General features: G+C 39.4%; 1 protein-coding gene across 2 annotated transcripts; it reads right to left on the bottom strand.

Annotated features, from left to right (window-relative positions):
• Nucleotides 1-10533: 10533 nt before the first annotated feature.
• On the bottom strand, nt 10534-15180 carry LOC103023891 (pulmonary surfactant-associated protein D). Of its 2 annotated transcripts, none has more exons than XM_049482992.1 (5): nt 15099-15180; nt 11806-12020; nt 11640-11726; nt 11276-11356; nt 10534-11002 (listed from the first exon to the last, which is right to left on the bottom strand). In XM_049482992.1, the coding sequence occupies exons 2-5, from the start codon at nt 12011-12013 to the stop codon at nt 10617-10619; spliced, it is 762 nt and encodes a 253-aa protein (XP_049338949.1). In that variant the 5' UTR covers nt 12014-12020; nt 15099-15180; the 3' UTR covers nt 10534-10616. The 2 variants fall into 2 exon arrangements, with proteins under 2 accessions (XP_049338949.1, XP_049338948.1); XM_049482991.1 differs by having other exon boundaries at nt 15104-15122.
• Nucleotides 15181-15962: the final 782 nt, after the last annotated feature.

The raw sequence follows: 15962 nt of genomic DNA, 5'->3' as shown, positions 1-15962 counted from the left end.
CGGCCTAAATGTTTCCTCTGAATTAGATTAGGATATTTTCAGGCTCCACCCTTGCCTGTAGAAATCCGGGAACCACCCCAAACTAATTTAGAATATTTTATAAATTTGCTATATATATCGCTGTGTAATGGGTGTGGTCCATTGACACACATTTCAGAATCTTTACATTTCAGAATCTCTGGCCAACAAATTTACAGGAAAAACGGAGGATATAGGCAGACAATGTAAAAGAGTTTGTTATCTAAAGAATATTGGTAAGACACAGACACCTCTTTTTTTCCCTTTTTGTGTCATCATGGAGCTCATTAGTTGTAATTACTGAATGGCCCTTCCCGAAAATTCCCTTGATCTTAATGCATGGGTATGTACTGTTGAGCTAGGCACACCTTATAAATATATGTATATATATAAAATAATAAAAACAAAACAAACAAAACAAAAAATAAAAATTTAAAATCTAAAAACTCTGAAACACATCATTCTTTTTGCTTTTCCCTTTTTCTTTTTTCTTATTAAAGTTCGGTTGGTTTTCCTTTTTATGCTAAAGCCAGTTTGAAAGACTCACAGCTCTAAATATTTTTTTTCCCAGTTAATATCCTATAATCTCAACAATGAATCATCACATAATTGAAATAAACAAAGAAAGAAATTGAGGAAAAAGAATACAGAGTAAAAGAGAAAAAACTAAAACATGATGGGCACTGAAATTATGAAAACTAACTCCTTTTCAACTTTCAGTTTCATCATACATACTGGTTCCTCAAACCAGAGTTCATAGACCTTTTGTTCGCTACAGTACAGTTCTTTTTTCTCTTTTTTTACACTGTTGTACTAATCAAAATTAAGGAGCAGAAGAAGGCACTTCCCTTTTTCGCTGTCTCAGTGGGCCTCGGTTTTCGCCGCCCTTCACCCTCTGCTGCCCGCCTGCTCCCGGTGTGCTGTTGCTGGATTTTCCTTCTTCTGGACGTTTTTCTTTTGGACAGTCTCTTGCGTAATGTCCATGCTCGCCACAGTTATAACATCGATTCGCCCATGTATTGTCATCTTTTCCCGTGCTTGACTGGAACACTGCAAATCCTCCCCTGCCTCCGTTGCACCCCCGAACTCTTCCTCTTTCTCTTTCTCGGCCTCTTCCTCTGCCAGTTTCTCGTGGAGCATAGATAAGGAGGGCTGCAAATGACTGTCCCAACATGGCTTGATCCAACGTGTCTGCCCGCTTTTTCTCTTTCCATTTCATTTCGCTCAAGGTTGGGCGACAAGACATACCAAAGTCCTCAAATTCTTTTCCAAACTTTCGTCTTCCTTTGTTTTTTCAGTCCACAATGTACCAACATGGAACCACTCTTGGCCCACGACTTCACCCAGCTCGGCGCTCAGGGTGATCCGCTCTTTCGGCGCACTCTGAAGCCTTCCTCTGGTGGCTCCAGGTGTGCGAAGCTATGGGCAAGTCGGGCCGCTGCGCTGCGTTGTAGATCCGGACATCTGCAAAGGCTCTGTTCTTGTCGTCCCACCGGATCACTGCAGTCTGGTATTCTTTTGGTTTGCACAATTTTTTTTTTTAACTAATATTCATAATCCATGAATGTAATTAATATTAATAACTAAACAATTTAACCAATCTTTTTTTTTATACCACTATATATCTGGGATCCCAGTTTTGCTCTCTCACTTGATTTAATGACTAATTAAGTAATTTAGCCCCAATAATTCATTTCTCACCTCCCTCTTTTCCTATATACTCAATCAGTACCCTGTACTATTAGTATTATCTAAACACTCCACCCCACGGCCCGGACCTATTTTCTCTAGAGACACGACTATCAATAGAGGCCTCGTTATGAGCAGGCTACTCTTTCACTTTTTTCCCTCTCTAGTGATACTTTTATCACTAGAGGCCTCGCAATGACCAGGCTAGTCCTTTTGTTACACCGTCATGCAACCAAACTTCATCCAGGGTGGAGTGCTTGAGAGCAGGTGGAGGGGAATAATTAAAGAGATTCACTTTCACTCTTGAAATAATTAATCAGTCACTCACCACCAGTGTTCGTAGATGAAGTTTGAAGTGCGAGCGGAGGGAGGATCAGTTACACTCACCCCGGGTGGTACTCTGCTCTTGCTCTGTGAGATTTCCCTTTTTTTTTTTTGGGTCCAGTTCGCTGCTGGAGAGCGTCCTCGGTGTGCGTTCACTTCTCCTCCCTCCACAGCACTCCGGCCTTCATCCTGTTCGTGACGCCAATTTGTGGTGGAAAATAAAGATTAGTGACACGAAACATCTGAGTCTGGAGTAGCAATTATTTAATTGGAGAAAAGACAGAATACATTTCAAAGCATGTCTCTCCCCCTGTACAGCCAACATCTCAGGGTATTTGAACCTTTTTGCCTTATATGGTAAAAAGCATTGCCTTATATGGTAAAAAAAAATCCACGTATCCTGGTATATTACCTGGCCAATCTTGACCAGTCGGTCGGTGCATTCCTACAGCCTGGGTGAAGCTTACACTTTAGTGACACGTAACTTCCAGAACCTTCCAGTACACTGGTCAGTAGCTTGTGCCATGTATGTTTTATGGTTGATGCATCATGAATGTGATCGTGTGGTCACCTGTCCTGCACGCCCATGTGAGCCACGTACACACATTCTAATCTCTGCAGCTAGTCAGTATCTTCAGTCAAAATTACGTACATGATTTAGAAATAGCCCTGCGATGGATTGGCGGCCTGTCCAGGGTGTATCCTGCCTTCCGCCCGATGCCTGCTGGGATAGGCTCCAGCACCCCCCCCGCGACCCTTCACGGATTAAGCGGTTGACAATGAGATGAGATGAGATGAGATTTAGAAATAATTTACCCTCCTTATTGATTATGAATCACCTTAAATAAATAAATTTCCATCACAATTCTACTGCATATTCCCACTGTTCTGTATATTCTACTGCATATTCCCACTTTTCTGCATATTCTACTGTATATTCCCACTGTTCTGCATATTCTACTGTATAGTCCCACTGTTCTGCATATTCTACTGCATATTCCCACTGTTCTGTATATTCTACTGCATATTCCCACTTTTCTGCATATTCTACTGCATATTCCCACTGTTCTGTATATTCTACTGCATATTCCCACTGTTCTGCATATTCTACTGCATATTCCCACTGTTCTGCATATTCTACTGCACATTCCCACTGTTCTGTATATTCTACTGCATATTCCCACTGTTCTGCATATTCTACTGCATATTCCCACTGTTCTGCATATTCTACTGCATATTCCCACTGTTCTGTATATTCTACTGTATATTCCCACTGTTCTGTATATTCTACTGTATATTCCCACTGTTCTGCATATTCTACTGCATATTCCCACTGTTCTGCATATTCTACTGCATATTCCCACTGTTCTGCATATTCTACTGTATATTCCCACTGTTCTGCATATTCTACTGCATATTCCCACTTTTCTGCATATTCAAATCAAATCAAATCAAATTTATTTGTATAGCGCTTTTTACAACTGGTGTTGGCACAAAGCAGCTTTACAGAAACATGATTACAGGACAAAGAATCAGGCAAAACATTAAACATAGAAAATACAGAATACAGAATACAGAACCCCCAGTGAGCGCGGAGGCAAGGAAAAACTCCCTCAGAGCTGCAGGAGGAGGAAGAAACCTTGGGAGGACCAAGACTCACATTAAAGGGGGGACCATCCTACCACTGGTCAAATGGCTTTTAAATTAATTTTAAAAAGTCTTTCATACATCCACATAGGTTTTATATATTCAGGTGTATAGCAGCTCCACTAATGGCTTATAGAGTAAGATGGATGATGAGCAGCTGATCTGTGGTGGTGGATGGAGAAGAGCTGACTTCAGAAACTTCCAGTCTGGCCAGACAGAGGACATGAGAGCCTGAGGGTCCAACATCCCTCGGTATCGGGTCAGACAGGTGGGCAGTCAGTAACTCGGAGGAAGGCAGAGAGATGGAATTAGTTTTGACTGGATTTATGTAAAACAGAGAATATAAAACATTATCAGAGTGTGGCTAATGACTCCGGCAGATCTAAATAAAACAGCCTAACTAAAGGCAGAGAGCCAGAAGGTAACATAGACATGGAGGCTCCCTGAAACACTGGCATCCACCCACTCCACCGTCCACAAACCTGAGTGACCGTGTGCAGTGGGAGAACAACAGCACCAGCATCTCAGTTTACCACAATTTCCTCTGTCCATGAACCCCTGAATCTGCAGCCTTATCTAAAGGGAAAAACATTAATTACCAAAAGCTAAACTAAACAAGTAAGTTTTCAGTCTAGACTTAAAGATTGAGACTGTGTCTGAGTCCCGAACATATTCGGGGAGATTATTCCAGAGTTGAGGCGCTTTATAAGAGAAAGCTCTTCCTCCTGCAGAGCTCCTCTGAATTTTAGGAACTACTAATAAACCAGCACCCTGAGATCTAAGTAATCGCGGTGGTTCATAACAGGAGATGAGGTCTTGTAAATACTCAGGAGCGAGCCCATGTAGGGCTTTATACGTTAACAGGAGAATTTTATAGTCTATGCGGAATTTGACTGGAAGCCAGTGCAGTGCTGATAGTACTGGACTAATATGGTCAAATTTTCTCGTTTTAGTAAGGACCCTGGCTGCAGCATTTTGAACTAGCTGAAGTTTATTTAAGTGACTGCAGTAACATCCAGACAGTAGCGCATTACAATAATCTAGCCTTGAGGTAATAAAGGCATGGACTAATTTTTCTGCGTCATGCAGTGATAGGGCATTTCTTAGCTTGGCGATGTTACGTAGGTGTAGAAAAGCTGTTCTAGTAACATTAGATATGTGTTTATCGAATGCTAGATCTGAATCTATGATAACTCCAAGGTTTTTAGCTGCTGAACCAGGGGTGGCTGAGAAGTCGGCCAGATTTATTTATAGTCTGATAATTTATTTCTAGCAGCTTTGGGGCCTAATAGGAGAACTTCTGTTTTATCACTATTTAATAGGAGGAAGTTGTGCGACATCCATGATTTTACATCTTCTACACAATCCTCGATTTTCTTTAATCTCACTCTGTCATCAGGTTTGGCTGATATGAAGAGCTGCGTGTCATCCACATAACAATGAAAATTCACATCATGTTTTCTAATAACTTTGCCCAGTGGGAGCATATATAATGTAAATAATAAAAGTCCTAATATAGAGCCTTGTGGAATTCCATATCTTACCTTGGTATAACTGTAAGACATATCATTTAACCTCACAAACTGATAGCGATCGGTTAAGTACGATTTAAACCATGCTAAGGCAGTTCCGTTTACACCGACCATGTTCTCTAGTCTTTCTAAAAGGATAGTATGATCTATTGTATCAAAGGCTGCGCTCAGATCGAGAAGTACGAGTAGGGAAACACAGCCTTGGTCGGCGGCTATAAGTAGATCGTTTGTTATTCTAACTAAAGCTGTCTCAGTGCTATGATGAGGCCTAAATCCAGATTGAAATTTTTCATAGATCTGGTTTCTTTGCAGGTAAGAGCAAAGTTGTTGGGCTACAGCTTTTTCTAAAATCTTAGAAATAAACGGTAAGTTTGAAATAGGTCTATATTTAGACAGTACACTAGGATCAAGATTTGGTTTCTTGATCAGAGGTTTTATTACAGCTGTTTTAAAGGCTTTGGGTACATGGCCCAGGGTGAGCGATGAGTTTACTATCATTAACAGAGGTTTAATTATATCTGGCAGTACCTGTTTTAGTAATTTTGTGGGAACAGCATCAAGTGTGCAGGTTGTGCTGTTTGAAGAGGAGATAATTTTCTCTAGTTCTAGCTGTGGAAGTGGGTTAAAGACTTCCAACCTAACTTCAGTAACAGGGTTTTGTTCTAGATCAGCCAGACCAGATGACAGAGAGGATGTAATATTTATCTGTTTAATTTTATCCCGAATGTTTTCAATTTTACTATTGAAGAAGTCCATAAAATCGTTGCTGGTGTGAATGGCTGGAATCTGAGGTTCAGTACTTGCCTGGTTTTTAGTTAATTTGGAAATAACACTAAAGAGAACTCTAGGATTATTTTTATTTATCTCGATCTGTGAGGCCAGATACGCTGAGCGGGCTTTATTAAGTTCTTTTCTATATTTAACCAGACTGTCTTTCCACGCAGAGTGAAACACTTCCAGTTTAGTTGATCGATATTTACGCTCTAAATTTTGTACTAACTGCTTTAAGGTACGAGTTTGATCATTGTACCACGGTGCGAGCTTTTTCTGTCTCTCTATTTTGTGTTTAAGGGGTGCTACAACATCTAAGGTAGAGCGAAAGGTATTTTCTAAACCTTCGGTTAGTTTGTCTAGTTCTACTGGGTCTATAGGAGAATATATTAGAGTTGATAAGTCTGGAAGCTTATCTGTAAATTGTTGGGCTGTAAAAGGCGTAATTGAACGTTTTACAGAGTAGCTAGGGGATGTACATATATTATGACTGAGATGTAAATTAAATGAAAGAAGGTAATGATCTGAAATTGCGGAGGTTTGAGAACGAATATTTGGGTTATCTATGCTCACACCCAGGGTCAAAACTAAATCCAGAGTATGATTACAGTAATGGGTAGGTCCTGTTATATTTTGAATAATACCAACTGAGTCTAAAATCGATGTGAATGCCTTTTTTAATGGATCATCCAATTTTTCGAAATGAATGTTGAAGTCTCCAACTATAATAACTTTATCATTACTTACTGCTAAGTCTGTGACAAAATCACTAAATTCTTTTAAAAATTCTAAATAGGGCCCTGGTGGTCTGTAGATGTTAATTATAGAAAATGCATTCTTTTTTGTAACTGGATTAATTATACTGGTGTAAAGAAGCTCAAAAGAAGTAAAATTTTCATAGTGTTTCTGATTGCTAACTAAGGTACTTTGGAAAAATATGCAGACCCCACCTCCTCTACCGGACAATCTCGGATTGTGTATATAATTATAGCCTGCAGGGGTGGCTTCATTTAATGCTACATATTCATTTGGCCTAATCCAGGTTTCTGTCAGACACAGAACATCGAATTTCTGATCAGTTATCATTTCATTCACTAGAACTGCTTTTGAATTTAGAGATCTAATATTAAGTAAACCAATCTTTAGGCTTGAAGTGTTAGTACTACAGTCTGGATATGATTGTTTAATATAAGTTACCGTATTTTTCGGACTATAAGGCGCACCGTATTATAAGACGCACTATCAAAGAACGCCTATTTTCTGCTATTTTTCCATACATAGGGCGCATCGCATTATAAGGCGCGTTAAGTGACACTAGAAAGGGTGCCTATATCAAAGTGAACAGGGGTGGCGCCATGTTTCCCTTCCCCCACCGGGGGTGGTCGCTTGCCAGTGGAGCGTCTCAGTATACAAAATATAGCTCTTTCAAAGTCAAACGAGTGCTGGATATTAATCTACACAGATTCCTCTCCTGAAAACTGTTTATTTGGGTGAGTAACGTGCTTCAGTTTATTTACAGTAAGCTTAGATTTCCAGATGTCCACTAAGGCTTGCTGCACCAGCGTTAGCATAGCTATCCGCTAGCACGCTAGCTAGTCACCTAAACTAGTAAAGTTAACCCAAACTTAAACGACAGCGTTACACTGAGTAATCCTGCGTGTTCTGGTAAGACAGTGAGATATTAGCTAGCGATTCGTCCCCCGTAGCTTGTTTTAACACGGTAAACAAGCAGATTACAGGCTGATAAAACTCACCTCTGAGAGAGTTAGCGCTTAGCATCTAGCTAATGCTAGCCAGGCAAAGCAGCTCAGACTTACAGGCCGATAACTCACCTCTGAACGGTGAACGCTTAGCGATTAGCATCTAACTCTAATAATACTGCTCCAGCAGTATTAAAAGTGCTAAATTTAGAAAATACTGATCTCTGAACAGTGAAAAAGCTAGCTAGCTAAGCGGTTAGCATCTAGCTAATGCTATTTATTGCTGCTCCAGCCTCGGAGCGGCACGGCTCTGCACCGGAGTGTGTGTTTACTGCTCCTTACACCTGACGGGTAAAATTTAGATAATACTGATCTCTGAACAGTGAATAAGCTAGCTAATGCTATTTGCTGCTCCAGCCTCGGAGCTGCACGGCTCTGGACTCTGTATAGCACTGAAACTCTGTATAACGCTGCACGGAGTGTGTGTTTACTGCTCCTTACAACCTGACGAGTAAACTTTAGATAATACTGATCTCAGTGAATAAGCTAGCTAGCTTAGCGGTTAGCATCTAGCTAATGCTATTGCTGCTCAGCCTCGGAGCTGCACGGCTCTGGACTCTGTATAGCACTGAAACTCTCTATAACGCTGCACGGAGTGTGTGTTTACTGCTCCTTACAACCTGACGAGTAAAATCCATACAAAAGGCGCACCGTATTATAAGACGCACTGTCAATTTTTGTGAAAATTAAAAGTTTTTAAGTGCGCCTTATAGTCCGAAAAATACGGTAAGTTATTTAGATTTACTGTTTTAGTTTTTTGATGTTTTTGTTTCTGTTTCGGGGGACAGACACAGTCTGAATACATTGGTATCTAGGTAACGTCTCTTTGCAGCTCGCAGACGGTCGGTTAAGCCTCTCTGTCTGCGGCCTGGTCCTGGCTCTGGATTGTCAGCAGCTTCTAATACTACTCTGCCGACTAGCTAAAAGACTATGAGCTATGCTGCATGAAAGTAAGGCAGCACCCTCCCGCGTGGGGTGGACACCATCCCTACCTAAAAGACCAGGCTTGCCCTCAAAGTGTAGCCAGTTATCTATAAAGCCCACATGATTTTCTGCACACCACTTGGACATCCAGCGGTTCAGCGAAGAAAGCCTGCTGTAAGCTTCATCACCACGCCTCATTGGGATGGGGCCAGAGCTTAATCACCTCTTTAATATTAGCCTTAGTTACTTCAGACTGCCGCAGACGAATATCATTGGCCCCTACATGAATTACTACCCTCGAATATCTCCTATTCCCTAACCTGAGGTTGCCACTAATGTCCGGTGCTCTGGCTCCCGGTAAACAAGTAACTGTTGCCGCTGGTGCCCCTAAAGGAGTAGCTAATTTCACGTGTCGGACGATAGAGTCTCCTATCACCAGAGTACCTTTAACAGGCTCCTCAGTTGGTGCTTCACTGAGCGGGGCAAACCTGTTTGACACGTGAACTGGGGGAGCGTGGTGTTCAGGTGGGCTGGCTGTGGCCTTTGTGGTAGCATTAGCCTTAGCCTTTCGACTATGCCGCCGAGACGTTACCCATTCGCCCCGCTGTGAGGGCTCTAAGGCCGGAGTCGAGGGGGTACTAACTCTCCCTGAGACACCCGGGGCTGCTAACAGTGAATCCTGCTGTCTATCCCTTATTAAACCCCGGACGTGCAGCTCTAACTTATTCACCTTATCCACCAAGGTGCTAACTATCTCACACTTAGTACAAATACCACTATTGTTACCAGTATCGGTGGATAAGGGATCTAAGCTATACATGCCACACTCTAAACAGGAGTAAACCTGAGCAGAAGCCATGGAGAAAAAAAGCACTCACCTTGTTTCAGTTGAAATTAGAAACTTACACAAACAAACTGCAGCAGTAAACAGCTAATCCAGCAAACCTGAGGAAAAAGTCTATAAAAGTAGACTGAGAGTGGATTAATAGGTGTGTAGAGCAAAGAGGAAGCAGACTAAAAGTGGATTAGTAAGTGTGAAGAGAGTAAAAGAGAAGAAAACAGAGAAAAGTGTAGAAGCTGAAGATTAAAGCAAGCTTTCAGCAGCCTTTTCTGCATATTCCCACTGTTCTGCATTTTCTACTGCATATTCCCACTGTTCTGCATATTCTACTGCACATTCCCACTGTTCTGTATATTCTACTGCATATTCCCACTGTTCTGCATATTCCCACTGTTCTGTATATTCTACTGCATATTCCCACTGTTCTGCATATTCCCACTGTTCTGTATATTCTACTGCATATTCCCACTGTTCTGTATATTCTACTGTATATTCCCACTTTTCTGTATATTCTACTGCATATTCCCACTGTTCTGCATATTCTACTGCATATTCCCACTGTTCTGCATATTCCCACTGTTCTGCATATTCCCACTTTTCTGCATATTCTACTGTATATTTCCACTGTTCTGCATATTCTACTGTATATTCCCACTGTTCTGCATATTCTACTGTATATTCCCACTGTTCTGCATATTCTACTGTATATTCCCACTGTTCTGTATATTCTACTGCATATTCCCACTGTTCTGTATATTCTACTGTATATTCCCACTGTTCTGTATATTCAGTGACAGTCAGAGTAATTAGTTAGATTACTCATTACTGAAAATTTTACTAAAACAAATACTACAGTTAGGGCATATATAGTGCATTATAGCATTGCAACAACATTGTTGTTGGGATTAAAAAATGTGCCGTCAAAAAGTTATCAAATGTAACTGTGTTTGCTGGGAACTCCACCTGTGGAGGAAGTTGTAACTCACTCTGCGGGTAACTGTTTAGAAACAAGTTATTCAATGACTCGTAAATGAAGTCAAGTTTATTCATACCTCTTCCAAGTGTTTATAGGAAGTCTGACTGATTGTAATGTTAAGTTTAAATAACACACTATTCAGTTATCTCACACGCTATGAGAAAAGACTTCTCACAACTAGTGTCAAGCCAAAATCCATTGGTGTTGATTACAATACAGTCCTCATTTCCTCCATAACTGTTTGGTTCTCCTGTGTTCCATTTAAGGTAATCTAAATTTCTCCCCTCTGTATCCACAAATTGACCTTCATTCACTTGATCATTTGCCCCAATGAACATGTAGGCTGAACCGAATGCTCGAAGTGCTCCAGAAAGCTTCTGGTTTTCCTCTTCGTTTCTCGGCAAGGCCAGCTTTCCTCCAGCCTTCTGGCAGATCCTCCCACCTTCACTGATTGTCTTTGTTTCGCCATCAGACACAAAGAATTTGTGCCCAACGTTCACAAACACACTGAATCTTCCAGCTTAAAAAATAAAGACAAACATCATTAATATCCAGAATGAGATTCTAATAATGTTATTATGCAGATGTAATAGTCAGTTAATACAAAGATTTACAGTATTTAATTTGTTTTTTTGATGAAAACACTTTTGCTGAACAGTTTATAATATTTAAAAATATACTGTATATATACTGTAAGTTGAAATCTTAAATATATATTTGTTTATATGTAAAATTATTCAAAACATTTAAATAGTAGTGTAGGTATGTTTTGCTGCTTGAATCTCAGTCCTACCCTTCTCCATATAGGCCAGCCTGGCTGTAAGACTCCTGAGCTCCTCCTGGAGAGAGCTAATCAGACCACTGTGAGATGTTCCTGAGAGTGAAAACCAAATTTGAATAAAATAGAAAAACCTCCTGCTGAAAACACTGAGCAATATATACTTGAAGACAAGTAATGAATGATTCTATGTAGAACCGTAAAACAATCTTTTGAATGCTTAAATAGTTACTCTATATGAAAACTCATCTGTACTTTTAAAATGTTCTATATTGTACCAAAAGGGTTTTTCAAAATAAAGTGATTTATTATTATGATTGTTTATTATTCTGCAGTTTATCTAGTTTAGACTCAATACCTTAAACAAGTGACTTCTTACCTGGCACACCTGGTTCTCCTTTTGGACCTTCTGGACCAGATGGACCTTGTGGTCCTGCTTTACCTGGAGCTCCCTGCACACCAAGGCCTGAAATCAGAGCGCAGTGATCACTGTCCTGCTGAAGCCTTGCTTACTATTTGTCCATATTTAATTTGTGACTACATACCTGGCACCCCCTGATCTCCTTTTGGTCCAATGGCTCCATCTCTACCGTCTCTGCCATCTCTCCCAGGTAGGCCGTTGTGTCCAGGAGTGCCTGGAACTCCAGGAGGAGCTGGACAGCTGAGAGTCTGTGGATCTGCAGCCTCAGATCCACTGAGCAGATGCAGCTGCAGCAGCAGGACAGTGAAGAACTGATTCAACAGCACCATCATGGGATCACTGTAGGAGATAAAGTTAAAGATTTACCACAGTGGTGCTGATTTACCACACGCACTGCTATTTAGTGCACGACTACGCCAAATGTATGTCCAATCAGGAATTCAATGAAAACAAAAGTGCAGAAAAACAGACTGCCTTGTTTTCATGAGTTAATGTCATATGAATTTGAAAGTGTTTAGCAATTTCTTTTACAATGTTTTACACTTATTGACTAAAATAAGGATTCCAAACAGCCACATGGGCTTAGCTACGGAGCCCGGGAGGAGCCGTGGATAAAAAAAAAATTAATCGAGTGAACGATATAGCAGTTCATGCTCACGATTTCTTTAATTCGTGCTCACAATTTCTGTAAATCGAGTGAACGATTTCTGTAATTCGAGTAAACGTTTTTTTATGCGCACTAAGACAAGGAGCTCGGAGTGAAAGGAGCACTTTTCTCCCTTGATCTGTTTCAGGGGTGCGGTGATGATAATCAGTTATCTACATTTATAACCTGCTGATATTAATGCACTAGTGTCACAGTTAGATAGTACAGTGTGCAGAGATTTTGCAGTGGTGGCGGTGTCTCCACAGCTTGTGGGGGAGAGCCGACCGTGGCGACGGTAGACGCCTGCCGTGTGGGTAGAGCGCGCGCAGTCCTTCTTGGAGCTTATTTACCAACAATATAGACAAATACTGTCAATTCCAGTCATGAATAAAAGAAACAAACATTTTACTGATGCAGGATGACTGTATGTGTGTTATTAAAATCACATCAAATTAATGATGATTAATGATGATTTATGATGTAATGTGGAAATGTGTTTATTAATTTCTCAATAACATTCAGCCAGCCTCCAAGGAAATGCACCCCTTCTTAAATCTGGATACATCATTATTACTTTTAGGATAGATTTCATCTATATTTTAATCTTTGTAGCAAGAAAATAAACACATCATTCAGAAAATATAACAAGTTTATATTTATATTTTTTATTTAAAGCTGGCATTAAAGTGGCATGTTTCTGGGCAGGACACTGTGATTTGAAAATATGCAGATATTCAGGCCATTTTATCAGATATAGAAACAGAATAATTTTATTAAACATTGGAATAAATGATAAAATTGATCCAAATTATTATATAAAATGCCTATTCCCTAAACATCTTAAAACATTGTATTAATAGTATTTTAGGCAAGCTATTTTGTTTTTTATATTCTGTTACATATTTAAAGCAGTTCTTGCATGAGCCATTCATAGACAACTGTCACAAATTTTGTATTATCTCTATTTCCAGTGCAAATTTGGACCCAAGTCTTATAGCTGCATATTAATAAAATTATACTTCTTTACTATATATTTTTGTTGAAAAAAAGAAATTAAAGAACACAATTCCACATTGCATCATAATTTTTTTAGATTTGATTTTAATAACATACAGTCATCCTGCATCAGTAAAATGTTTCTTTCCTTTATTCATGACTGGAACTGACTGTATTTGTCTATATTGTTGGTAAAAAAAAGTTCGCTCGAATTACAGAAATCGTTCGCTCGAATTACAGAAATCGTGAGCACGAATTGCAAATTGTTCACTCAAATTAAAGAAAACATGAGCACGAACTGCTATCATTGACTCAATATAATAATTTTTTTTATCCCCTTCCGGGCTCCGTACTTATCCTTAAAGACAATACAATTAAAGCAAATAGCAATCCAGGTTTCTTATTCACTTTGCTACTGCATTAACGTGAACGTGATGGTGGCTGGCAGACAGACAGCCTTGATGGCAAGCAATTTGTTAAAGCTTCTCTAAGTTCAATGATGTTCCTTTCTTAAAGTAAAATGTCCTTAAGTGCATCGTAGGCTGTCTAGCAGTCAGTGAGCTTTCACCAAGAGGAACACTACCCAAATGTAGCCTCTGAGGGCCTTTGTATAGAATTGATAAAAAATAAATATAAAATATATAACACATATTCTGGTTTAACACTTTTATTTTTACTAAATAATTGAGTAATAATCTACAATGAATTTTAAAATAAAGAAAAACTACTGAATTGAAGGTATGTCCAAATGTTTGACTGGTACTTGTCACACAAGACCAAGGATGAGGATCCAAAAGCAGGTTTATTCACAAAATGCAGGCAGAAATAACAAGCAGGGGATATCCAAAAATCACAGTCCAAAAAACGAGAGCAGGAGTCAAAAAACCAAAGTAATATAGATATACAGAAGTGCTTCGAAATGCAAGGTAAGTCCAGACAAGACGCCGCACCTGAGTGAAGGTGTGGTGTCTATTTATACAACACTAATATCTCACAAAGAAGGACTAAAACTGTGGTGAGAGTGACCTCCTGAGGCGTGGAGGTGCAACACCTGGATCATTGGTAACAGTACTGTATTTACCTATCAATAATATCCAGTTATAACGGTCTTGCATTCTTTTATTTATCATTTAAAAATCCATTTCAGTGATAAAGAACAAAAATGTAATTAATTACAGCAGATTGTGTGATTAATTAGTTACTTTTTAAAATGAATGACATCCCTATATGTATATAAAAACATTTACTCAGCTTTTAAACAAAGGAGGACGTGTTGGATTGCTATGCTATTCGGAAGAAAGATTAAAGTAACCAGAAACTGATATTGGCAATATTTACTGAGCTCAACATACATAAATAGTGTATAAAGCATGTAAAACAAACAAAGCATTGAGTAGAGGTTCCTAATGGGGTCCTGTTATAATCCATTCCATGCAAACCTTTTGGCATTTCTTTGTTCCCTTTTTATGCCAGAAAATAAAAATTGTATAGTTAAACGGTCCCATTTGACCTTATGTCCCAATCACCCTTCTTCAACCTACTGTGTACATAAAAATATAAACTACACAAGATGTGTTATTGGTACACCATTTCTGAAAGACTACATTAATAACTTTTGGTACAGCTACATATTTTGTAAAAACCCTACAACACAAGATGTAGGCTACATATCTGATATAAGTTAACCAAGTCTACATTACTTCACCCATATTGATATTTATTTCTACAAATAAGATTATGGAACTTAAAAGGCTTGAATAAAAATGTGTTCTTACCTTACTTAAGTAAAATTTTGTGGCTGACTTTGTCCTGTTCTTTCTCTTCTGTGGTGAATAAATAACTTAAGGTCAACGTTCAAAGATCATAAAAGCTGTAATAAATCAGTGTACACTGTTTACAACTGGGTCCTATCATTGGGTTATTGGCCACTATATTAGAAACACTTACCCCTTTTAGTTTCCACACTATGGCCACTTTATTAGAAACACCCACCATCTTGTTCTTTCACCCACTTGGCACTTTATAAGAAACACACACAACCTTGTTCTTACACTCACTGGCCACTTTATTAGAAACACATGCTTCCTTATGCCGGTTCACACTACACGACCTTTTGAGTGGTCAGTCGTTGTGCTGCTCACAATACACGACTGGTTGTGCTGTAATTGTGAGTCCTTCAGTTGTTGAGATGTTCACAATACATGACTGATCAGCGACACAGGGTAACAAATTACACAATTTCTCACTGTGGGAAATTGCAGACTCACCTGGCTGCTCTCCAGAAACATGTTTCGTCACGAGAACACAACTGAACTTAATGCACACGAAAACTAGTGATGCCATTCAGAGAATCTCTGTAGAGGGGAGTCAAAAATGAATGGGTTCAGACAAATGAGCAAAATCTGAATTTATAAATGTCTGATCAGTTTTATACAGAAATATGTACTTATGTCCTCAACACAGAACTGTCAAATGTTTTTGTACCGCAGACATTATTTTTTATCATGTTGAACTTCAGTTATAAGCATTTCAAACATGCTCTACCTGTATCTCCAGGATCAGCTCGCCGACCAATCAGTTCACAGTAGCAGTAATGCTAGTGCTTTAGTATAAAACCTGTTTTCTTTAGATAAACTGAA

Source organism: Astyanax mexicanus, chromosome 8 (assembly GCF_023375975.1).
Source record: "Astyanax mexicanus isolate ESR-SI-001 chromosome 8, AstMex3_surface, whole genome shotgun sequence".
In the NCBI taxonomy this organism is placed as follows: Eukaryota; Metazoa; Chordata; class Actinopteri; order Characiformes; family Acestrorhamphidae; genus Astyanax; species Astyanax mexicanus.
Note: the sequence above shows the minus strand (reverse complement) of the source record. Positions and strands in the feature narration are given on the sequence as shown.